This window comes from Amblyomma americanum, chromosome 4 (genome assembly GCF_052857255.1).
Source record: "Amblyomma americanum isolate KBUSLIRL-KWMA chromosome 4, ASM5285725v1, whole genome shotgun sequence".
Lineage (NCBI taxonomy): Eukaryota > Metazoa > Arthropoda > Arachnida > Ixodida > Ixodidae > Amblyomma > Amblyomma americanum.
The window spans coordinates 93,868,034-93,894,702 of record NC_135500.1 but is presented as its reverse complement, the minus strand read 5'-3'; the positions used below and the strand labels follow the sequence as shown (position 1 = coordinate 93,894,702).

Below are 26,669 nucleotides of genomic sequence, written 5' to 3'. Positions count from 1 at the left end.
GCTCAGTAGTTAAGGCGCTGCTCTACTGAGCCGGAGTACCCGGGTTCGAACCCGACTGCGGCTGCCGCGTTTCGATGGAGGCGCAACTCAGAAGGAACTCGTTTGCTATGCGATGTCAGTGCACTTTAGATATCCCCAGGTGGTCGAATTTATTCCACAGACTTCCACCACGGCACCTCTTTCTCTCCTCCTTTCACTCTCGCACACCTCCTTTCTCTTACGGCATGGTTTCGGTGTCCACCAACAAATGTGATACCGATACTACGCCAATTCGTTTCCTAAAAAGCCCAGTTTAATTTTTTCGTACACCACATGGAGGCTTTTGCGTTTTGCCTCCATCGAAACGCATAGCTAGCGTAGTAGTTGGTTGGATTTTGAAGAAGAGAAAAAATTACGCCGCCACCGTCTGGAAGACGTTGAAGTAACGAGCGTTAGAAGTTTGGAAGCGCCATTTCCCGTCCATGTGATGTATTACCACTTGATTAGGCTAGTTTTCCATACCTCACAGCAAGCGGGCGAGTACCGCCTTGAGGTCGGATATTTTTGACCAATTTGTGCCCTCCGACTTTCTGGAGGGCCATTTTTCCTCAGCTCTAGGCAGTAGGTGCCCGGTCGCCATCAGGTATGAAATTGTGAGCTACCGAGTGCTGACGTCACGCCCGCCATGTTAAGCATAACCATAACTAAATATTAACCTAATTAGGCGATATGGGTTTCTAACATGTTCGTCATCGAGCACGTTACGTGACTAGTTAATTATAATTTCACAAAATCTGTGACGTCACCAATAAATCACCAATTCTATATACTATAAAGACGTCGCCAATCAATCAACGATAGCGTTTTTATGTCGATTTATTATGGGGGCCGCCGTCTTGCATTCCTCGGAGTTCGAAAATTTCACGACGAAGGGAGGCGGCAGCAGAGCCCAAGAAATAGAGAAACGTGATGAATAAGAGCTAACGCTCTTAAAAGGCGCAGGAATTGCCTCACATATCTCTGTGGGCAACCGAACCGCGCCGTAAGGGACATGAGGAAGGTGGAAGTGAAAGAAGAGAGAAAGAGCTGACGCACAAGAGAACACCGGATTAATTTCGACCATTCAAGAATTTTAACGTGCACTGCGCGGACATCGCAAAGAACAGGGCGCCTTTAGCCGAGCGCAAAAACCGCTGAGCAACCGCTGTCTGGTCGACCCCCTGTTTGCTATCTCTAATTTTCAACGGCGCTGCGGCCAACTATAAAGTTGTCCTCAGAGAGCAAGGAGAGCAGTTCGGTGTGCACAGGCTACGAAAGCGGTTTCAGCCAACATCAGGATTCTCTGTGTGGGTTCATCTGCCACGATAGTTCTGTGGTTAGAGCGCTCGGCTACTGAGCAGGACTACCCGGGCTCGAACCCGGCCCCGAAGAGACTTGGTATTCTGTACAAACGTGTGAATAGAGAAGAGACTGGACGATCTGAATGTAAGATTAAACAACAGAATCCATTTGTGCAGTGTAAATGTACGAAATATCGCTTTCCTGTGGCAGGGCCTATGTTGTGCAAACTGGAAGATAATCAACGACAGGTTGCGCGAGCACGCTAATTCTCAAAATGCCACTATACGGGGTCTAACCTAGTCATTCATCGCACCAAATGCAAATTCTCTCCCCCGCTTGAGAAAGCCCGCATCATCAAGAAATATTCCAGCCAGCATGCTCGAGAAATCTGGGAAGCTTTCATCATCAATAACAAAGATCACACTTGGGTCAGTGCGCCGTCTATCACATTACTTTCAAAAGAAATCGCTTTTCTTGCGCATCAGCCCTGATACTCGCCAGCCGCTTCCCCGATGTGCCTCAACTCCTGTTGGTGCTTTTCTTGTTTGTTTTCACCAGATCATCCCCCTGTTTGGTGTCGTTTTATCGCCCCTTTTTCCTCCTTTCGCAATGAGCACGTTCCTTTCACCTCGCCACTTTCTTTTCATCCTTGACGCGCGCCTGTAGCAGAAATAAAATCTTTATCCTTGTGATTGTTTTTTTTTGTTTATTATCATCCGGTCACCCTGTTGTTAGCCCCATTCACCTTTTGCCGGTTAATCTGTAATTAGGTTTCTGTTGTCATGAGCTTGGCACGTGCCTTTTTTCTTCACTGTCTTATATATATATATATATATATATATATATATATATATATATATATATATATATATATATATATATATATATATATATATATATATATATATATATATATATACAGTATTACGACAAACGCGACTGTTCGTTTTAAAGGTTTATTGTGCCAACAGTTTCGGGAATGGTATTCCCTTCGTCAGGGCAGGCTTACAATGAAACAGTCTTGTCAATATAAGGACACAAAGCGGGCGAGGATGTATAAACTCCGCCCTCAAAGCAAACTTGAAAGTGAGGGCAAGGGGCCGTATAATGGACCGCGCAGCAGCTCTCACAGGGGCAGTGGCCAAATTAAACACAGAAAAAACACAGAGCAAAACGGGGAGGTGGAAATAGTAAAGGAGTAGAAAAGACAACGAGTTTGAACAGCGATAGAAAAGGGAAAGGAGCGTTAAAACCGGCTCTCGGCGCACCGGGAGGCCGCAGTCCCCCCCTTCTCTACGACACTCCCGCAAGACGCCGCCGAGTCCGCGCCGCCGGCCCGTATCAGGTTTCCTGAGACGCTTGCTGGGGACGCGCACGAGAGACACTTGTTGCGCGCCGCAGCGGCAACCTGCAGTGGTGTCGCATGCGTATCTTTGCTTCTTTTCTTCGGTAGGCCCTTCCGTCGGGCTTTGTCTACCAGACATCCTGGCGCACTTCTTCCCATAAATAAACTAGGCCGTTTCAACTAGAGTCCGGCAGTGCGCTTCCCGTGAAGAAGTGGCAGCCGTGGGGGAAAAAAGACAACAAATATTGAGCGAAGCCCGAGTGCGTAATGAGAAGGCAGAGAGGAATTTGGGAGAGAAAACGAAAAGGAAAAAGAGAAAAAATTAGTAGCACAAGAGAACTTTGAAAGAAGAAAATATTAACACACACAAAAAATAAAAAATAATAAAAAATATATATATGAATAGAATGGGGCGCCAACCAAATACCAAATGGTTAATGAGAATGAATTGGGCGCGGAAGACATAGCACAGAATTCAAGAAATGTATCGCACGGTAGTTAAAAAAAGAAGAAAGAAAATAATAATAATACATGTGTGCGGAAACCGTGAAAGGTTTGCGGCCCGCGGGGCAGCCGCGTGGTCCCAGTAGGCTAGGTGATAGAGTTAGAATATAGGTGTTTATTCCAGATAGAACACGGAAGCTGGCTGTAAGTTGAACAAAGGAGATTACTGACAAAATAAACAATATACAATAAAATAAACAGCTACATTCCCAGCCATTTAGAGCGTGGTTGAAGTTGTCGAGAACAACATCCGGCGTATTTTGATTTATAATGTTGTCCAGATCCTATGACGGGTGAAATTTTCTACGTTGCCTCCCTCAAGCAGGAGAGCCTCCCAGGAGTAGCGTTCATGCCATGGGAGAACGTGCGAAACTTGTGAATGAGGTATGACTCCCTTTGTTCCCTGTAATAGGTGCTAGGGAACCCGGACTGGAGAAGGATGACGCGGATGTTTTCGAAACTGTGGAGTGGCAAACGCAGGTGCTTGGAAAGGGGTAAGCTGGGTAATGATGACACGTGAGCTTTGTGGTTATTAAAGCGGAAGCGAAATGATGTCTTGGTCTGACCAATATACTCTTGTCCACACACCTCACAATGAAGTTTGTAAATCACATTGCTTGAGTCGCAGTCGAGGTCTTCGCTTATGTGAAACACAAAGTTGTCGAACTTGGATTTTGCCAGTTTGGTGTCTAAAATGTGCGGACAGACTTTGCACCGAGGTTTTCCACATGGGTGGCACCCACCCTGGGTAGAGTTCTTCTTTGTTTTCGCATTGACAAGCAAGTCTCTCAGGTTCTTGTCCCGGCGGTACACCACTCTGGGCGGTTCCTTGAATATTAGTGACAACTTATTACTCTGTCTGATTATATTAAAATGACGGCTTAGTATGTTACTTACTCTGGGAGCCGTTGAGGAGAATGTAAGGATTAAGTTTGTTTTGCTGTCGTCTTTGACCTTGTTTTCTGCCAGGATGGATGTGCGCTCTAGGTTGCGAGCGCGTTCAATCGCGTCATCGACTATTTCCCCGGGGTATTTCTGTCGTGACAGAGCGGCTTTGAGAGTCCTTGTATGTTGGTCAAATTCCTCTGTTGTAGAACATATTCTTCGGTATCTGTGCGCCTGAGAGTATGGAATGCTTGTTTTGCAGTGTTTCGGGTGGCTACTCTGGAAATGAAGATATTGCTGCCTATCTGTGGGCTTTTTGTATAGTGTAGTCGAAAGGCAGTTGCCGTCTACCGATATCTGCACGTCGAGAAAATTAATTATAGAGTCGGAGATACTGTGGGTGAACCTGATTGAGGGGTGCAGGGCATTAAACTGAGCTATGAATTCCAACAGGCTTGCCTCATCATGTTCCCATACAAGAAATATGTCGTCCAGGAAACGCTTGTAGAAAAGTGGTTTTTTTGGCTGTTTCTCAAGGAACGGAATTTCTAGTGACGCCATGAATATTCCGGCGTAGTTAGGTGCCATTTTTGTGCCCATCGCAGTACCGCTCATCTGGAGGTAGTGCTCACCATGAAACTCAAAATTGTTCGAATTCAGGACCAGTTCAAGAAGGACGGAAAGAGTTCCAGTGTCCAAATCTACCGACGATTTTGAGCTTTCGAAGGCTGCCAGTGTTGCCGCTATGCCGTCGGAGTGCGGGATGTTTGTATACAGGGAGCAAACATCCATAGTCGCTAGAAGGCCTCCTGTGGGGATGATCAAGCTGGAAATCTCCCGAAGGAAATGACTTGTGTCCTTGATGTAAGAAGGAAAACTGGGAGGGATGTCCTTGATGAGAAAGTTGATAAAATTAGATATGTTCTCCGTCACAGCCCCATTGCTGGACACGATTGGACGGCCAGGATGGTTGGCCTTATGTATTTTAGGGAGGAGATAAAACCGGCCGGGAGCTGGATTGCTCGGCAACATTGATTTTAACATTGCCGCACTTATTCTACCGTTCTCAGCGAGTCCAGCAAGAGTGTCCTCTATTACTGTCACTAGTTGGCTTGTGGGGTCATTCGGAAGTTTCCTGTAGAACTGAGCATCGTTAAGCTGGCGGTGGCCTTCATTTAAATATTCTGATTTGTCCAGGATTACTATAGCTCCACCCTTGTCAGCCGGTTTTATTACTATGTTTTCGTCTTTACGCAACGCAGAGTAGCCACCCGAAACACTGCAAAACAAGCATTCCATACTCTCAGGCGCACAGATACCGAAGAATATGTTCTACAACAGAGGAATTTGACCAACATACAAGGACTCTCAAAGCCGCTCTGTCACGACAGAAATACCCCGGAGAAATAGTCGATGACGCGATTGAACGCGCTCGCAACCTAGAGCGCACATCCATCCTGGCAGAAAACAAGGTCAAAGACGACAGCAAAACAAACTTAATCCTTGCATTCTCCTCAACGGCTCCCAGAGTAAGTAACATACTAAGCCGTCATTTTAATATAATCAGACAGAGTAATAAGTTGTCACTAATATTCAAGGAACCGCCCAGAGTGGTGTACCGCCGGGACAAGAACCTGAGAGACTTGCTTGTCAATGCGAAAACAAAGAAGAACTCTACCCAGGGTGGGTGCCACCCATGTGGAAAACCTCGGTGCAAAGTCTGTCCGCACATTTTAGACACCAAACTGGCAAAATCCAAGTTCGACAACTTTGTGTTTCACATAAGCGAAGACCTCGACTGCGACTCAAGCAATGTGATTTACAAACTTCATTGTGAGGTGTGTGGACAAGAGTATATTGGTCAGACCAAGACATCATTTCGCTTCCGCTTTAATAACCACAAAGCTCACGTGTCATCATTACCCAGCTTACCCCTTTCCAAGCACCTGCGTTTGCCACTCCACAGTTTCGAAAACATCCGCGTCATCCTTCTCCAGTCCGGGTTCCCTAGCACCTATTACAGGGAACAAAGGGAGTCATACCTCATTCACAAGTTTCGCACGTTCTCCCATGGCATGAACGCTACTCCTGGGAGGCTCTCCTGCTTGAGGGAGGCAACGTAGAAAATTTCACCCGTCATAGGATCTGGACAACATTATAAATCAAAATACGCCGGATGTTGTTCTCGACAACTTCAACCACGCTCTAAATGGCTGGGAATGTAGCTGTTTATTTTATTGTATATTGTTTATTTTGTCAGTAATCTCCTTTGTTCAACTTACAGCCAGCTTCCGTGTTCTATCTGGAATAAACACCTATATTCTAACTCTATCACCTAGCCTACTGGGACCACGCGGCTGCCCCGCGGGCCGCAAACCTTTCACGGTTTCCGCACACATGTATTATTATTATTTTCTTTCTTCTTTTTTTAACTACCGTGCGATACATTTCTTGAATTCTGTGCTATGTCTTCCGCGCCCAATTCATTCTCATTAACCATTTGGTATTTGGTTGGCGCCCCATTCTATTCATATATATATTTTTTATTATTTTTTATTTTTTGTGTGTGTTAATATTTTCTTCTTTCAAAGTTCTCTTGTGCTACTAATTTTTTCTCTTTTTCCTTTTCGTTTTCTCTCCCAAATTCCTCTCTGCCTTCTCATTACGCACTCGGGCTTCGCTCAATATTTGTTGTCTTTTTTCCCCCACGGCTGCCACTTCTTCACGGGAAGCGCACTGCCGGACTCTAGTTGAAACGGCCTAGTTTATTTATGGGAAGAAGTGCGCCAGGATGTCTGGTAGACAAAGCCCGACGGAAGGGCCTACCGAAGAAAAGAAGCAAAGATACGCATGCGACACCACTGCAGGTTGCCGCTGCGGCGCGCAACAAGTGTCTCTCGTGCGCGTCCCCAGCAAGCGTCTCAGGAAACCTGATACGGGCCGGCGGCGCGGACTCGGCGGCGTCTTGCGGGAGTGTCGTAGAGAAGGGGGGGACTGCGGCCTCCCGGTGCGCCGAGAGCCGGTTTTAACGCTCCTTTCCCTTTTCTATCGCTGTTCAAACTCGTTGTCTTTTCTACTCCTTTACTATTTCCACCTCCCCGTTTTGCTCTGTGTTTTTTCTGTGTTTAATTTGGCCACTGCCCCTGTGAGAGCTGCTGCGCGGTCCATTATACGGCCCCTTGCCCTCACTTTCAAGTTTGCTTTGAGGGCGGAGTTTATACATCCTCGCCCGCTTTGTGTCCTTATATTGACAAGACTGTTTCATTGTAAGCCTGCCCTGACGAAGGGAATACCATTCCCGAAACTGTTGGCACAATAAACCTTTAAAACGAACAGTCGCGTTTGTCGTAATACTGTACTTACACTTGTAAACTGGCGCATTGGAACCCCTACAGAATACAATATATATATATATATATATATATATATATATATATATATATATATATATATATATATATATATATATATATATACACAGCAAGGCAGGGTACGATAACAAGTTAGGAAAGGGAGAAACCTATTTAAAGAGAATCCCCGGCCGAAGGATGCCACCAACACGCTGGGATCACCGAACAGAGAATGCGGGATCAAAAGGAGGAGGTAATAATAATAATTGGTTTTGGGGGAAAGGAAATGGCGCAGTATCTGTCTCATATATCGTTGGACACCTGAACCGCGCCGTAAGGGAAGGGATAAGGGAGGGAGTGAAAGAAGAAAGGGGCCGTAGTGGAGGGCTCCGGAATAATTTCGGCCACCTGGGGATCTTTAACGTGCACTGACATCGCACAGCACACGGGCGCCTTAGCGTTTTTCCTCCATAAAAACGCAGCCGCCGCGGTCGGGTTCGAACCCGGGAACTCCGGATCAGTAGTCGTGCGCCCTAACCACTGAGCCACCACGGCGGGGAAAGGAGGAGGTACAAAATGATTGAGTCACCCAAGTCTGCCGATTCGCCAAAAAAGCAGGCACCTGCAGCTCGCGCGTTTGAAGGCCAGTGTCTGCTACATTTGCAACAAAGAGGGCCGCATCTTGTTCAACTGGAAACGGCAAAAGATGGTGTTCGCGAGCATGCGAGGTTCGAAGGAAAACCTCAAAATGCTGGAGCGACACATGCAGGACGTAGTGATAAATGGCAAGAAATGCAGAGCACTGAGTGATTCAGCGGCTACCATGGATGTTGCTCACCCGTCCTGTGTTTTCTGCGCGGACTACACCGGCGAATGCGCTTGAATTAGGCAGATCCCCGAGGAACAGAGTGCATGCTTGCGAATAGCGGTCACTCTAGAGGGGGCTTTTGGCTGGCTAAACACAGAAGCGGCAGCTAGCGCCTAATTGCTGACACACTTGTCCTACCTTTTTGTGGCGTGAGCTACAATTGCCGAGGTGGAGCAGTTTCGTGTAGCTCCTGGAGAGCCGTGCTGCGCATGCGCGAGGAGCAGTGACGTCACACGGCGCACAGCTGGCGCGCCGAAGCTGCCGCCGCCACGCGCGCCTCGCCGATCATAGCCGCAGCAGACGCACTGGCGCCGGCGCGTGCCCAGCTGTGCGCCTTTGTTGCCCAGTAGCCAAGTCTGAGGCTACGCCGGAGCCGCTTGATAGCGCCTCTCATTTTGTGCGCATGCGCGAAGGTATCATTGAGGGCATACATATAGCGGGGCGTTTGTCAGTGTGGTATAGCCATGCGGAAGGAGAGCGAAATTGCTGCTGAGCTGCAATTGATGCTCAGCGGCTCAGCGTAGCTCACGCTACGTATATCCTGGCATAACCTACCTAAGCAACTGCTAATTTTTTCGAATAAGTCCGAGCAGCTGTTGAAGGACAAAGGCCTCTCATTCACCACGGCTTGGCTTGCAAAGCGCTAACGCGTTCTTGAGCTCCAGAGCTCGCAAGAATCTTGACTGCGTCCCGATAAATGAGCAGACACTGAACCATTCTCCCGACCAGCGCGGGGGCTCCTTGCCGGAAAACTGACCCGTCTAAACCGCATGAGCATGACCATGAAGACGTTCCTGAACCAGCAGGAGCTCCCGAAATCCAAGGAACTGTCGATTCCGTGGAGAATGGGGCAACAGCAACCGACGCGAAGGGTTCGACAATAACAACTGCTTCGACTTGTTGGGAGGAATTGACTAAGGTTGACAGAAAAAATTGGCTGTGATTTAGCTCTGGTTAACCCTACTTGAATTTCGAAAGCTTCATTTCCTCGGCACGTCGTCTATGCAGCGTCTCATTCCGACGCTCTCGAGAACTCAAATCGGCCTCTTTCGTAGCTGAAGTGTCACTCCGGGACGTGGCACGACTCCTTCTAGCCGCATCTTCCTTACGACGCATCTTCCTTACGTGCGGCGCGTTCTTCTGGCGTCTCTTGAGCGCGTTGTCTCTTCCTCGCTTCGTTCTGTCGTTGTTGCGTCTCTTTCGCGCTCTCCATAAAGACTACAATACTGACGGACTGATGTTTTTGAGAGGAAGAAGGAAAAGGAAAGTGCAAGGGCCTGCCTACTGGCGCAAGCCGAGCCACGCTCGCTGTCGCGTGCTGAAAGTAAGAGGGGTTAAGGATAGAGAGCAAAGAGTGTAAGAAAAGACGTGTCGCGCTAATATGCCCCGGGCCGATCCCGGAGGCAGTGAAATACCGGGCCGACCCCTGCCAGAGTGCTTTAAGCCAAGCACTCTGCCATATTTCAAAAATAAGTTTAATATTTTAGGTCCAAGGACCCGCAGCAGATAATATATATATATATATATATATATATATATATATATATATATATATATATATATATATATATATATATATATATATATATATATATATATATATATATATATATATATATATATATATATATATATATATATATACACGCCCCGCGAGGCGACACCTCCTCAACCTCTACCCCAGAGGAGCACATCTGATGGAGCGAGCGGCGACGGCAGCAGCACCGGCACTGGTGCCATCTGTTGGGGTGCGGCTGCGGCGTTGCTAGGCAACGGCGGCTCAAGGTAGTTCGTCAGCCACTGCATACGGTGTACGGCACACGGCACACGGCATACAGCGCGATAAGCCGAAATGGCTCGCTGGCTGGCGTAGTAAAGCTTTCGCTTCAAAACACTCATTGCAGAGCAGAAAAGCGACCCATTATTAGGAGCTCTAAGAAATAACTTGAGAGAGGGAGTCGCCATAAAGAATACCAGCTTTTACGAAAAATCAGGCCTTAAGTGCCGGATGTACTGCGACTCAAAGGGACGCGCATATCAGCAACTCCTAGTGTCCGAGAAGTAGCAACGACAGCTTCTAGAGCTCGCGAACGGAAATGCATGGGCGGACCACCTGGGCACAAAGAAAGCAAAAGCTAGATTAGCCCTCAAATATTACTCGCCTGGCTGCAGGAAAGATATGGAACAGTTTCTTAGATATTGTGACACCTGCCAGCGGGTCGGCAAGAGGACGGATAAATGGAAAGCCCCCCCCCCCCCCCCCCACACACACACTTGTTCCCATCATTACAAAGCCCTTTCGGCGTCTTGTAAGGGATATATACTGTTCGCCCACTGCCACCATACATTTCTGGTTTTCTGGTTGTCGGTACATTCTGACCACACTGTGCGTGGCAACCTAATTTCCCGAGGCCGTTCCCTTGAAGGAGATAAGTTCCACATGAGTTGTAGATGCCCTTTCGCAATTTTCTCTCGCGTAGGGTTCCATGCGGAGATACAAAGCGATAACGGGAGCGTGTTTACAAGCTGTTTAACAACAGCGTTCCTTGATCGATGTGGGATTAAGATAATCTGCAGTCCCATTCATCACCCTCAGTCAAATCATGTCGAGCGCATGCACTCAGTGCTAAAGCGGATTGTTAGGTCTCTGTGTTTTGAACATTAGGAAGATTGGGAAGGCTGCATTCCAACCGCCTTCTTTGCAATGAGATCTGTCCCCCAGGAAAGCACAGGATCTAGCTCCACTGAGCTAGCTTAATAGCGTGACTTGAGGACCCCGTTGCGCATGCTGAGGGAGTCATAGGAGTGGAATACGTTCTGAAACTGCTGGAAACACTTGCGAAAACCAGATACCTTGTGGAACCAAATGTCAGAGCAGCGCAGTCACTGTCTAAAGTGTACTACGCTAAATCTGCACGCCAACGCACTTTTCAAACTGGCGACCTTGTAATGTTGTTGAGCCCGTCAAAAAGGAAGAAGCTTGAGGTGCAATGGGAAGGGCCAGTTAAGGTGGTGTCCAAGCTTTCGGGCACCAACTATGAGGTAAAATGTAAGAACAACCACAATCGTATAATCCACGGTAATGTGATAAAGCGTTATGTGCATCGTCAGGCTATGGTCAACATGGCACTGAATTGCCAGAGGAAGAGATCTCAGACCTTATGTCCCACACAAGGACGAGCAAAAAACCAATGAGCTGCTAGATTCAATCGACAGAGAGCCACGTTTGACGGAAAGTCAGCGAGGAGACATGAATAACGTCGTCCGCGACTTTGAGGCGGTGTTTTCAAACAAGCCAGGAAAAACAACACTCATCGAACACGACTTTCAGCTGGCCAACGGGCAGCCGATCAGGAACAAACTGTACCGTGTGGCTTCAAGGCAAAAGGAAACCATTGAGACTGAGATCCGCCGTATTTGCTAACTGATCGTCATAGTGCCCTGCGAAAGTGACTGCACGTCACCAATCATTGTTTTGGAGATTCTAGGCAAAGATCCGAGGCCTTGCGTTGATTATCGGAAGCTGAATTCTATCACAGTGGACCAGACCGACCCAATCCCGAACATCAAGGACAGGGTTGAAACAGTCGCTAAATTAAGGTATATATGCACACTGGATTTGATTTGTGGTTACTAGCAGGTGCCACTCACTGAGCGCGCCAGCAGGTACGCAGAATTTGTGTCTCCCGCGGGCACGTTTCGCCCTATAATGTTGAGCTTGGGCTTTCAAAATGCTCTGTACTGTTCTTCAAAGTTAATGAATCAAGTGTTGCGGGTGATTGCAGATTTCTATCTCCCCTACTTAGACGACGTGGCCGTTTTCTCGAATACCTGGCAGGAGCACATTGAACACCTGCGTATTGTGCTGAGCCGACAGCTTGAGGCTGGTTTTACTGTCAGGGCCAGAAAATGCCACCAGGGGTGCGCCTAAGTCTTGGGCACGTGGTTGGACGTGTCCAGCGCAGATCTTCTGAACTTAAAGTAGCTGCCGTGCTGGAGTACCGTCCCTCAACCACAAAATCAGAACTCAGGGCTTTTCTTGGCATGGCGGCTATTATCAACATAATTTAAAGCAATACTCTGATTTAGCCAGTCCCTTGACCGACGCCTTTTGAAAAACTGAGCCTACCAATCTCTCTTGGGACCAAAAGAAAGAGAAGGCATTTCAGAGTTTAAAACAGTACTAAGCGAGCGCCCAATGCTGGCAGCGCTAGACTTTTCTAACGTCTTTATCATAAAATGTGATGCAAGCGACCGCGAGAGTAGGCGCTATTCTTTGCCAGGAAAGCGACAACGGCCACACATGGCCTGTCCTTTACTTGAGCCGCAAGCTCAGCACGCGGGAAGAGTCGTATAGCACGTCTGAAAAAGAGCGCGCTTGCCTCGTTCGGCCTTTTGACAAGCGTACATGATAGGTCTCTGCGTCCCGTTTCACGGTAGAAACGGACCTTGCTCTTTGATTTGGCTGCACAATATGTCGCCCAAAAATGGTGGTCTAATGAGGTAGAGACTGGCACTCCAGCACCACAGCTTCGTGCTCGCTACAAGAAAGGCAAGTTCCACACAAATGCCGACGGGATAAACCGATCCTTTTAGCTGATAAAGATTTCGCCATAAGAGGGTGTCCGCCATTTTGTTAGTTTTGAAGAATTATTTCATATTCTTTTTTCTAATGAAGAGTGTATACCTCCCACTTTCTTTCAGTAATGTCGTTTGTAATCATTGTAACATACAGAGGAGTACGTTTTTCTCCTTTTCGGCCAGGCATAAGGAAGAGCGCGTGGTGTAATGTACCTTGGCTATGAGCTTTTGGGACGGGTAAAATTGAACACCTCGTCAGCTAGCCATAGCCAGGCACCTTTTCCCTTACCGCGTGCACTCTAAGCAACAAGCTGATTTCATTTAGCGAGTTTTCTTCAGTGAAGTGTACCTCGAGCGGGAGCACACGCCTTGGACAGGTCGATGTCTAAATTCCTCGTCGGGGAGACACCATGTGTTCATTTAGACAAAACATTTGATTTCTTCAAGTTTGAGTTCAATTTTGTTAGCTAATTGAACTTAGTTTCGCCCCGAGTTTTGGTCTGGCTGGATGAGTGGGTACTTGCAGAAGATCCTTGCATAGGATTTCCGAAAACGGCCATCTCACGAGGGGAAGCGATGCCGTAGCTTCTGCGCTGAAGGTTATCCGAAGACCCCCAGAGAGTCGAGCCGCGTGCGAGCAGTTAAACTTCCGGGCGCAATGTCTAACTGCGGGTGTGCTGTTATGCTCGGGCTCCTTCCTACATCTGAGTTCGGCGAATTCGGACATGGGAAGAATTCCTACAAAAGCACCGTGAAGGCGAATTAGCCTGCTGGAAGAAACGCGGCTGTCTGGACTGGCGTTCGCGGAACCAGCGGCAGAAGCAGTGGTGACAATGGCGGCCCCACGTGGCCGAGTATACCATCGGGTCGCCGGACGGAGCATTGCTTTTATTAGTCACGCTCGTGTTGACAATTGACGGGCGGCTTTGTCTTCGACATAGTTACCGCGTTTCGGACAACAGACGAGGAAGTGCAAGATCGTTCACCCCCCCCCCCCCCTCCCTGCTGGGAAACGGCTGGACATTCCTGTGCCACGTGAGCGCCCACCTGGCTGCTGTGCTGACAACGTGGCAGTGTCTCTACCCTTTCAATCGGCGAACTGAGAGAGCAGCAGCACCGCATCCTGCCGTGGGCGGTACCACCAGTGCCTTCGTCTGATCGCTTGATTGGACTTCGTTCTCCGAACTAAGGTTCTCGTTCCCCAGCTAGGGATCTGAGAAACGGCGCAGCTCCGGAGCGGCTGAAGGTCAAACCGACAAAGTCCGCCAAACTCGCGGAATATACCATAGCAAAGCCTTCGCTTTAAAATCGTGCATATTAATCGTAATGTGTGTGGCTAACATTTTTTTTTTCATTTAAAATTGGTTTTGAGAAAAGGAAATGACGCAGTAACTGTCTCACGTATCTCTGAACACCGGAACAGCGCCGTAAGGGTAGGAATGAAGGAGAGTGTTGTATCAGTCAAAGTGGCCAGCGAGCAAAAGCTGTTTGTTGCTGAACGTGCAGTGTTCTTATAGCCGAAGGGAGTGTGGCAAACAAGGCGCGTATCTAATCTAGACGAGAGCGATCAACGGCCGCACCAGGCATGGCACGTACGTCGTTCTCGATACAGGAGTGAAAGAAGGAAGGAAGACGTGGCCTAGTGGAGGGCTCCGTAATAATTTCGACCAACTCAATGTCTTTATCGTGCACTGACTTCGCACAGCATACGGCAGCCTTTTGCGTTTCACCTCCATCGTAATGTGGCCATCGCGGTCGGGTTCGAATCCAGGTACACCGCCTTAGTAGACAAGCGCCTGAACTACTGAGCCACCGCGGCGGGTCACGGTCATTTTAGTAGGCGGTTGCGAGTTCCCAAACGAAATTTTCGTCTTCGTAATGTGCTTCATAATGCGGCGTTTATAATGTTAACCCACACTTAAAGGTACGCATAAGTTGTGATTATTTGGCCACAATAGGTTCGGTTTGCAGTTTGTGCGTGTTTAACGTCCCAAAGCGACTCAGGCTATGAGAGACGCCGGAGTGGAGGGCTCCGGAAATTTCCACTACCTGGGGTTCTTTGACCTGCACTCACATCGCATAGCACACGGGCCTCTAGAATTTCGCCTCCATCGAAACTCGACCGCCGCGGCCGGGATTGATGCCGCGTCTTTCGGACCAGCAGACGAGCGCCATAACCACTCAGCCACCGCGGCGGTTTGGCCACAATATTTGGCGGCTGTAATTTGCGACTATAATTAACTAATTGTTTGCTACGTACTCTGTGGTGTGAGTTAGCCGCAATAAAGGCCTCTAATCAGTCGCTCCACAGTGGCTGAGAGGTGTTGGCAGCCGGCTTGCGACCCCAAGGGCAGCGGTCGGACTCCCCCCCCCCCCCCCCCCCCCCCCGACAACGTTTGTCGTTTCGCAGAAGCAGCTTTATTTCTTCCGCGACAGTTCGCAATGGTGCTTGAATGACGAACCACTCCTCTATGCCAAAGAAACTGCACTGACGTCGCGACACCCCCGACCAATGAGCGTTTTCTGTGCAACGGGCAACTCCCCCATTTTTTATAGGGTATGGGAAGGGTAATGCTACTGCAGTAATACGCAGTACAAATTTGGTATCCGTCCCCTGTAACGTCGCAAGTATTATTCTGCGTGCAATTACGCGTAGAACTCTTGTTGAACTCGCTTTCAAAGAAAACAAGTTGTTTATCTGAAAGCAGATCTCATCTCTTACCTGCGCGAACCTCTTGGCATCCGCGTCAGCAGGGTCGACGTACTTCTCCAAGCCAGCGACGTCAAACCTATCCTTCGCTTTGATCCAATTCTCTATCACCGCGATCCCTACCGGCGAGGCTTGGTCGCCTGTGACAGCAGCCGATCCAGTTTTCTGGCCGATGTTTCCTTCGGGGTCTCCCTCTGCGTGGTTCGCAATGGTATCGTGTGTGAACAACATAGAACCGTTTTAAAACTAAGCGAAAGCACCAAAGTTCAAAAGTCAGCTACCGGAATAAAGTTTTGGGTTCCACTGATACCATGCTCGTGTTCCTGCGTGTATCAAAATATGGCGAACCCTTCTTCGTCACCAGCGACTCAGGCTTGATCCCCTTTATGGATTGCGGTTCCTTGCCTGGAAGAATCGTCCGTGAACAACTCGCCACCAAGACTGTTGACAGTTTGACTTAATTATTTACTGAATGACATAGTGTCCGCTTGCCGGAATGTAAACTAACATAGGCACTTATTCATGAAACGAAAAGAACGAATTCGTAATCTTATAGCAACATAGAAACTACGCGTAGCAAGCTTCAGCGGTGCTTTTCAACTATACTCGCTACTTCTGCCGAAAAATGCACCTTGGCTCATTTATCGGGCATCTAGAAGGAGCGCGCGCACACCTTTGAAGAGTTCACACAAATACTCTGTTTAACCGTCGAGTTAACCACCCTCCCTTAACTCCCAGCAGATCCCCTTGGGACACCTCAAGACCCACTCTCTCTCATCCCCCCAGCTGCTACGATACTTACTAACGTGGCACTTCCCCTACACGCTCCGTATACGAAAAAAGAATGGCAAGATTGCTCTTTCACTATCCGCGGCCGCCGCATTTCGATGGAGGCGAAACCCAAAATGCGCCCATGTGTTGTGTGACGTGATATAAATAAGCTCCAGTGACATCACATAGCACATGGCCACATTTTGCGCTTCTCGTCCATCAACGCGGTCGCCACAAGTAGTGAGACAATAATGTACCCATTTCTTTCATTAATCAATTTAAATACATACATCTAGCGCCAGCAAAAGCACGTGCCTAGCGCTAGCGTTGTCCTCATAGGGTTGGGCTGGTGAGTGACAAATTTCTTCCCTGCTCACCCGAGGTTCCACACAAGTATTGACATTTAAGACGTGCTGTGTAAATAAGCGCAATCTGAGAAAGCAGTATCAGCTGTCCTCGCTTGTGGCACGTGCTACTTTATTGTAAACTGACTATAAGGCACTGAAAGACGCATTAACGATATCATTCGTGCTGGGGACGCTATTAGCGCACCGTGAGGATTGGAATGAACGCCTTATTAAATGATGCAAGACAAAGAGGTTCTGTAGGTAGTGGAGGGCTCCATAATTAATACGCACCAACTGGAATTCTATAAGTGCACTCTTCGCATGGCTGGAAGACGTTTGGTTAGATGACAGCAGTTGCATGCAAATGCGCGGCAGCATTCTCACACTATGTGGACAGTGCACCATGAAGGAAACGGTTAACGAAGGAGTGAAAGAGAACAAAATTTTAAAAACGTCACTGCTTACGCGTACGTTCGCTGAATTTCGTTATTGGTGCAACAGCTGGTAAAAATTTACAAAGCTTTCTTATTTTCACAGCATTGCTAGTGTGCTACAATGAAGTGTTGAACTCTATCCTCCAGAAGCGTCACCCATCACTCACAGCATGATCTCAAGCTTCAGGGTTGCGCATCCACCTACAACCACCTTCGATTACCCTCCACAAGCCAGCCCCCGCCACCTTCGCAAGCGTCAAGCGTCAAGTACCCACCACCAGTCGTCAGTCGTCGACAAGACTCCCGCCTACTAAAAGCCGACTAAAACGAAAATTGAGGGATGGCTTATGCTTCACGTTAGGGATATAACAATAGGTTTAGTTAATGGGTGCCTTCAGCGGCCTTGGAGCTTTCTTAGCGCGACACTTCGTAGACAGTGTTCTTTATCTGTGTTCTCTTTTCTTTTAAGTTATCGCTTAAGAATTTTAATCATCCTCAGTTATTTTGTTTTTACTTTTATATTGCTTTATTTCATTTCATTTAATTTTTATTTAACGTGTATTGTCCACTGAAAAACACTCAATGCCTCCTTTTTACTAAGGCTATGCAACGTACCTCGAAGGCCTTGGGGTAGCGTGTCTGGCTCCTGACCCAACCTAGTTCGACTCCTATCTGAGCTGATTTTTTTTTCTGTGCAATTAATTTGCTCTGCATTCTTTGACGTGTCATAATGATGCTTGGGTCACGTGGAGGCTTTACTACCACAGTTTTGTCTCGTTTCCAAGGTTCTTTCTTCCTTTCTTCTTTCACTCCCTCCTTTATTCCTTCCCTTACGGCGCGGTTCAGGTGTCCAATGATGTGAGACAGATACTGCGCCATTTCCTTTCCCCAAAAACCAATTATTATTATTATTATTATTATTATTATTATTATCATTATTATTATTATTATTATTATTATTATTATTATTATTATTATTATTATTATTATTATTATTATTATTATTATTATTATTATTATTATTATTATTATTATTATTATTATTATTATTATTATACGCGCGCAAGGAGTAGAAACAGGCAGTACGTCACGCTCCTATAGGTCATTGACCAATCAGAACTACAATTTCACACCCCGGGGTTGGCGCAGGAAGTGCGCGCGCTCTAGCGCTATCGCGTTAAACTGCAAGTTCCCAACCGAATCCAAACACGAAGTGCGGAAACCAGCTGCCCTACCGAATTACCGCAAACCAGCCACCTCCTAATGCCACCACTGCCTCATCCGCCCACAACCGCCATCGACCCACCTTCTTAATCCAGGAAAATTTTGTCGCCTGTCTGATGTTTGGCCTTCAGTAAAAACATCGAAGTAATCATCCAGGGCACATCTAACTGCTTTCGCAGAACTGCAGTATTAGGTGTCCGATCGTCCTTAATTTTGTTGTCTAGCACAAATGGTCCCCGGACACAAATAAACCAATCATCCATCAAAGGTGGCACGAGACCAATCTTGGGCTTGACATCACGAAAACTTTCGATAATGTCTCATGTGAGGCGATCATCACGACCTCGCAGTTCCTCAACCCAGGGTACCAAACCTATAACTTCATTGACGAGTTCCTGGCAACCCGTAAGGCGGATCTCATCATCGGAGACCTCATGACACCAGCTTTCCCAACAGGCAGCTTGAGTGCCCCTCGGAGATCGGTGCTCTCACCTTCTTTTACAACCTCTGCCATCTGCTCCTCCCGGCCAGTCTAGCCGAAATACCTAGCCTCTCCCACACGTTCTACCCGAGCGATATCACACTAAGGACCAGAGCAGGAAACGACGCCGAAATACAGACGACGACGCTGTCATCAGTAGACGTTAAAAAAGAGTGACAGGTACACGCTGATATTGGTCCACACAGCAGACCGAGTTACTCTTCCAAAGTGGCGAACACACCAATAGCCAACGCATACCGAATACCGTCAAAACCCAAGTGATAGGCCTGATCCAAAGCAGTGCGAAAAACGAGGATGCGCTAAACGCCACACAAGAAAAAAGAAAAGGTCTGTGCTACGCGCACAATCAGAATGAGAAGAAGCATTGCACCCGCCGCGGTTGCTCAGTGGTTAGGGCGCTCGACTACTGATCCGGAGTTCCCGGGTTCGAACCCGACCGCGGCGGCTGCGTTTTTATGGAGGAAAAACGCTAAGGCGCCCGTGTGCTGTGCGATGTCAGTGCACGTTGAACATCCCCAGGTGGTCGAAATTATTCCGGAGCCCTCCACTACGGCACATTTCTTCCTTTCTTCTTTCACTCCCTCTCTTATCCCTTCCCTTACGGCGCGGTTAAGGTGTCCAACGATATATGAGACAGATACTGTGCCATTTCCTTTCCCCCAAAGCCAATTATTATTATTATTATTAAGCATTGCCAACAAACACCATCGCATGAAAGAAGCCGACTGGAAGCCACACTCTTCGTGTGCCTAACCCAGGCAGTCAAACAGCGACTCGACGGCATAATCAGGGCTGCCCACCAAGCGGCCTTCTAGGAGTATTTAGCGACAGAGCCACCACAAAGCTACTACAATTGGGCATTGATAATTCCCTACACAAGCTGATATAGGGCCACCTCATAGACCGTTTCAAGAGACTGTGCAAAGCACACGAGAACATACCCTCTCTACCTCCCCCACATAGGGCAAGAGAATACTTTCTGCGAGACTGCTCCGATTGTACAGAGTCGGCTGAAGCTACTCCCCGATTCCCCAAAAAGGAACATTTAGCACCACAAGAACAGGGAAGACGAATGAGACAGAATTCTCCACAAACACTACGATCACCTAGAGCACGGGCTTTGTCAGCGCAGCGGAATGCATCCATGTAACCGCATTCATAGCAGCTATTCACAATAGAACACCATGGGGCACCGTTAGCTTCAGGCACTAAACGTACCGAGGCGTCGGAAAATGCTGAGGTGGTGGTGGTTAAAAGCCTTTATTTAATGAAAGAGGTGAGGCTCTTTAAAGAGCCCCGCAACGGGTGGAGTCCTTATTCCGGGACTCCATTGGTCGAAGCCGCCAGCTTAGCCCTCTTGACCAAAGCCTTTTGGGACTGAAGGTCCGAACAGCCAAGCAGGGCCTCCTCCCATTCCTCTCTGGTAGGGTTGGGGTGGGTGGAGAGAGCTGAGTTGCGCTGGCAAGCCCAAACCATGTGGTAGGTGTCAGCCACCTCCCCACAGTGTTTGCACCTGCCAGTGAACGCGGGATCGAAGTGTTTTAGTACTGCCGGGCACCGCATTGTGTTCGTGAATAATCGGAGGCCGCAATTGCCTTGGCCAAAATCTCGGCCTCCGCAAAAACATCCCCAGTGATTCAAAATCCATTATCGGCAACTTCGCCAGATGTAGGCTATCCCGCGCCGCAGTCTATACCGTCGGAAACACCCCATCTCCAACGATCGTCTAACTCCCATCGCATGTAGCTGCTCCGGGTAGTCGCATAGCTCTCGCCTTGCATGGGAACGAGGCAGCCCACATTATCGTCCGAGGAGTATCCCACCAGGCAGTTGGGAACCCTACGCCCACTGATACTAAGACAATATGTCACCTTTGGCCACCTTCCCGCCAATCAAACATTATGGTTACCTACCAAATCACTTAGAACATTCGAAATATCCACCGGGACACAAAACCCTGTGCAAAAAGCAAGATGTGATATGGTGGTGGTGGTGAAAAACATTTATAAGCAATTAAATTTTTTACAGAAAGGTGATTGGGGTAGGACCCTATTGGCCCTTTCCCCTCACAGTACTAGGTGGAGCCCCTATTCCGGGGCCCCATTCGCAAGCAACGCCGCCCGCGTCCGTTGAACCAATGCCTTTTGGCTCTTCAGGTCTTGACAGCCGAGCAGGGCCGCCTCCCAGTCCTCTCTGGTGGGGTTGGGGTTGGGGGGGATAGATGGGTTAGATTGACACGCCCAAACCATGTGGAAGGTGTCCGACACCTCCCCACAGAACTGGCACGTGCCATCAAACGATGTATTGAAGTGTTTAAGCACCGCCGGGCACAGTACAGTGTTAGTGAGAATTTTGATGAGGAGGAGCTCGTCAGCGCGATCCAGACCCTTACAAGGGGCCGGGTAGCGCCGGTGCTCCTCCTTGTAGTAATCGGTGATTTGTTTGAATGTAATGGCCAGATTGTCTGATTGGGAGTACCCTTTCAAGGACAGGGAGATAGCCCGGGGAGAGAGTGCGCGGGCGGCCTGATCGGCCTGTTCGTTTCCCTGGAGGCCCTGGTGACCGGGGGCCCAAATCAGGTTGCGTGGATTTGGATCTTCAGATCGACCCTGTAGTAGGACGGAAACACTCAACTAAAAATGAAATGAAAATTGTTTTTTGAGGAAATGAAATGACGCAGTAACTGTCTAAAGTATACTGTTGCACACCCAAGCCGTGAAGTAAGGGAAGGAATAAAGTGGCGAGTGAAAGAACAAAGAAAGAAACAAGTGCTGTAGTGGAGGTCTCCGGAACAATTTTGACCACCTGGGTATATTTAACGTGCACTGACCGCGCGCAGCACACGGGCGGCTTCGCGTTTCGCCTCAATCGCAGCGTGGCCGCCGTGGTCGGGTTCGCACCCAGATACTCCGGCTTAGTAGTCAAGCGCCTTAACCACTGAGCCACCGCGGCAGGTTAGGCGAGTTAGTATAGATGCGTATTGGGTGTAACAGCGCAGCCGGACTTCATACACAACGAAACAGCACTGCGCTATCCCACCCATAAGTGTCCAAATAAACCCCCTACCCAACAACGCCCTATGTGCAGCCATAAACGGCAGTCAACGTCTCCTCCAAGAAATGCAGCCTCAGAGTGGATGTAGTACATGTGCTATAAGCACGCCCAAAACACCCCTTGTACGAGGAGCTGCAGCTCAGAAGTCCCGAGCAGTCGGAAGCCACCTCACTCGCTTCGAACCCAAAATCCCAACAGCAGCCCACTGAGAGAGCCAAGGAGGCGGTCAGCGCGCAAGGGCTCCTGACAACCTGAATGGACCCTGAAGGCAACGCTGTTTTTGTAGCGATAGCTACATTACGGTAGCATTTCAAGCCTTCAGCGTGGCGGCACCGTGGCAGGGGCGGCTCGGCCAACCTGTGTCTGCGCTGCCACACTGTCACGTGGTTGGTCACGTGGTGCGGAGGAGCTCGCGGCGGCGCGGTGCCGTGGCTGATTGCGTGGTTCGTCACGTGGTTGGTCACGTGACCGAGTTCCACTCAGCCAGCTGTAGCTATCGCGTCACTCCAGGTTTAACCAAAGCTAAACCACCATCAATTTTTTTCTCTTTTACATCAATACACGTTTTTACTACTCCACCGGGCTACAGCCACGATGTGGACTTACGTTCAGCCCTCAACAAAGCTTACCCTCTGCCTTTAAATCTTCGGCATTTCCTTCCCGAGTGAGGTCGCAGAATTCCGCAGTTTTGTGGGCTTTCTTGGCTAACTTTGAGTCCCACACCTGGAAACAGAGAGCGGCACAAATAGCACACAATGAGGAGCTGCAATACTGAAGCCGAGGTAGGACGCGCATGCTGCTACCCTGACATACAATGACATCTACCTCACAATGATGGCTGCTGCTGCGTTCCTTGCTTTGTACGCACCGCCTTAGAACTCCTTGTGACATACTCGCCAATTTAGATGCGAACGCATTAGTAGTTCCATTAAGAGAAAATCCGGCGGTGAGTGTTAATGTATTCGCTGATTGTACAAAAAATACCAGCGATCGCAACGAATATAGGGCGGCATCGTCTTAGCGGCAATAGCAAGCACACAGTAAGCCGAGCATAGTCATTTCAGAAAATCATATGCATGTAGTTCGTCTATATATAGCCTCTCCTGGCTGACTGCAATATGGCGCCAGTGTTCCTGATTGAAACATTGGTTTTGGGGGATAGGATAGGAAAACATTTAACGTCTAACAGAAAGAGGGTAGCCAGAGGGCTACCCGCCTAGACGACGGTTTAATAAATGGCGCAGTATCTGTCTCATATATCGTTGGACACCTGAACCGCGCCGTAAGGGAAGGGTAAAGAAGGGAGTGAAAGAAGGAAGAGAGAGGTGCCGTAGTGGAGGGCTCCGGAATAATTTCGACCACCTGGGGATCTTTAACGTGCACTGACATCGCACAGCACACGGGCGCCTTAGCGTTTTTCCTCCATAAAAACGCAGCCGCCGGGGTCGGGTTCGAACCCGGGAACTCCGGATCAGTAGTCGAGCGCCCTAACCACTGAGCCACCGCGGCGGGGCAGGGGAAAGGAAATGGCGCAGTATCTGTCCCACATAACGGCGGACACCTGAACCGCGCCGTAAAGGAAAGAAGGGACAAAGGAAGGACTAAGAGAAGAAAAGAAGAAAGAGGGGCCGTAGTGGTGGGCTTCGGAATGTTTTCGACCACATGTGGATCTTTAACCTGCCCTGACATAGCACAGCACACGGGCGCCTTAGCGTTTTTCCTCCATAAAAACGCAGCCGCCGGGGTCGGGTTCGAACCCGGGAACTCCGGATCAGTAGCCCAGCACCCTAATCACAGAGCCACCTCTGCGGGTGATTACATTCGTACTAAAATTTAGAGCAAGTGTTTGTAGTACAGCGTTCCGGGTGGTGTCATGCTTTTTCTTGTTGCTTATAGATTGCGAGGCTAGCTTGCGACAGGGCTTCCAACCGACGGCATACGAACCTTCAAATTTGTGCGTTCCCAGACACTTGCGGTTAAGGTGGCCACTCAGATGTGAGACATCCACTGCGCCGTTTCCCCTCGTAAAGAACAATTTTGAGGATCAAAATTATGACGCAACCGTTAGTCGTACACCGCTGCGAGTAGTGCGCACGATTTCTCGTTGTATATACCATACGTCTCTTAGGTTAGAGGCTAGTTTGTGATAGGTATTCACTCGTAACCTTGTAGATTCAACTTTTGTGGCATAACCATTCGGAGGCGCGTCTTCGTTTCATCTCTCGGTGCGCAACCTGCGTCAAGGATGGACACAAAGGAAGAAACACTAATGCTTTCGTTTTCACAGCACGCATGCAGTCTCAGTGCTCACTGAACATTTTTACCCGTTGGCTGCCGCTGTTTCAGCAGCGCGGACGCACTCTCAGCATGACTGTGTATAAACCAATGGCCACTTTTGACGCATTTTGCCTCCAGGGTAAAGATCCGAGTGGCAACTCTGCTAACCCAGTGAGTTCCGATCATGGTATTGGAAAAAATACTTGCACAGAAAGCGACAAAGAGCCCAATTGCCTGCTTCCACAAACGTTTAAATGAGTTGAATATTTTCGGCTTTGAACCATGCAGTTGAAGAAACATCGCTAAATTGGTACGTTCGTAGCTTTTATCATGGTACCTGTTACAGTCGAGGGAGCTTAAGGGATTGCCCTACCTAGAACAAAGCGGGCAAGAATAAAAGGCGAGGAATCAGCGTGCGTCCTACTTGCTTAAGCAGCAGCGTTGCGGACTCTATGAACGCATGCAACCTGCTTTATAACGCACCAGCCTGTTCATGTCGACCGCCTTGGGATATTTCTCCACTTTGCCGGCGGCGATGTCCGACCGGGATTCTTCTTCTTCTTCTTCACCCCAGGTATATGGCGCATACCCACGCGGGGGGATTGGCCAACAAAATTATAGCACCAATCGTGAATTTTGAAAAATCAATGAATAAAAGCAACAGAACAATATAACAGTTCAATAACAGACAGCATTTTGGTGAAAAAAGAAGAGCTCGTAGAACTTTAAAAGATTTAGCACATCAACCTACCAGTTGCAATTATGTAATCGCGGAGAAACCCACAAATAGAACCCAATGCAAATCCCTTGGCGTTCGCACCAAACGATAACAATACTGGCAAATATAAAGGGAGCCCTAACCTGGAGAGAGGGACCTCCAGGTAAATCTTGCTCTGAAGTGCGAACTTTGGGCAGTGGAGGAGAAAGTGGTCTGAAGATTCAACTTTCCTACATGCGTCACATAGGTTGGTCGGTGTCAACCCACACCTGCATAGATATAAATTCAAACTTGGAATCCTGCACTGCAACCGCGTCATTGTTACCTCACATAGCCTGGATTTACACGAACGGACCTTCCAATTATATGCTAAGTGCTGATAATCAGTGGTGTTTAGTAAGGGATCTCGTAACCTGGCTGATATATGTAGGAACCGCTGAAACCCGGAAATCGCCAGCAAACTGAAATTCGGGACAGGATGTGTCACTGACCCGTCAAGAGCCAACCTTGCTATGTAATCAGCCACCTCATTTGAATGAATACCTGCATGGCCAGGGACCCAGACAAAACGGACCACCTTCAAAGTGCATGGGACAAAAAATCGCAGGATACGGCTCAAAAAATCTTCTTGTGAAGTGTCAAAGGAGACTAACACTGACAAACAATCAGCGACAATAATTACATGAGACACATGGCATGGAATTTTGTGAAGGGCCATTCCAAGAGCCAAACATTCCGCAAAGAATGTAGGAATATAATCTGGGATGCGGACAGAATAGCTCCATGCCAAATCCTGCGAAAAGATGCCAACTGCAGCTTTTTGGCAGTTGACGGAGGCATCAGTAGCAAGCACCGTATGATGGGGGTATTCCTTTATGTGGTCCGAGAGAATACCGTTTAAAATGTTTGTGGGCATGTGTTTCGCATGAGATGGGAAGATGTGGTCGAAATGAAATTCCACTGCTGCCGGCGTGTCATCAACCCACTGCAAAGAACTGAGATCAACACCAATCGGTGTTAAAAGGTTCTACGTTAACATAATTTGTGGCATTTGATACCATCTTCACCCCAGGTATATGGCACATACCCACGCGGGGGGATTGGCCAAGCTCTTAAGGAGCGCTTCTCTTCTTCTGGTTTTAATCCGGCGATTGTCATTTGACAGTCTGGGTTTGCGGCCTGTCTCAACAGAATGGCCAGGAGGTTCTTGAAAGCGGGTAGCGCGACCGCCGCTGCTGATTCTGCATTGTGCGCCACCGCCATCAAGGCTAGTAGTAGAGCCCGAGTCGCCGCCATGATCGCCATAGCTAATCTTCTTCTCCATCATCTCGCGCTGTGCGCGCCCCTCTTGCCATCCACGCAGTCCTCCTCCTCTTCTGTACCGTTCGTTTCCGGGACGCGTGACAAAATCCAGACCACGGCATGCGGCGGTCGCCTTTCGAAGGAGGCGAAACGCAAAAAAAACACAAAAAACTTGTGGCTCCAATCCACGCAATGAAGGTGGTTGGAGTGCGAAGCTGTAAAACGACACCCAATTACCCATTGCGACGTCACTTTATAACTCACACACGTGACTCTACAAAGACTGAAACCAGATACAAGTGAAATGTACTGATATATAGTACTTAAAGGTCTCCCCGCTATATCGAAACCGTGGTGGCGTAACTGCGTGATTTGCATGCTGTTGGGCACCTTCCTACTCGGAGCGGCTTACGCAACCCTAGTCTTTAAGAGGAAACACATGCGGGGAGAAGGAACCTGCTTTTCATCGTTTGCAGG

General features: G+C 48.5%; 1 protein-coding gene and 1 pseudogene across 1 annotated transcript in view; both read right to left on the bottom strand.

Annotated features, from left to right (window-relative positions):
* The window catches only part of LOC144130255 (scoloptoxin SSD976-like), a 59,879-nt gene extending 35,152 nt beyond the window's left edge, over positions 1-24,727 (bottom strand). The window contains exons 1-3 of the mRNA XM_077664219.1: positions 24,656-24,727; positions 22,525-22,618; positions 15,576-15,757 (exon numbers count right to left, since the gene is read on the bottom strand). Coding sequence (XP_077520345.1) covers positions 15,576-15,757; positions 22,525-22,618; positions 24,656-24,667 — 288 coding nt within the window. The 5' untranslated portion in view covers positions 24,668-24,727. The remainder of the gene's footprint in view (positions 1-15,575; positions 15,758-22,524; positions 22,619-24,655) is intronic.
* LOC144130712 (U2 spliceosomal RNA) lies at positions 9,654-9,817 on the bottom strand (annotated as a pseudogene).
* Positions 24,728-26,669: the final 1,942 nt, after the last annotated feature.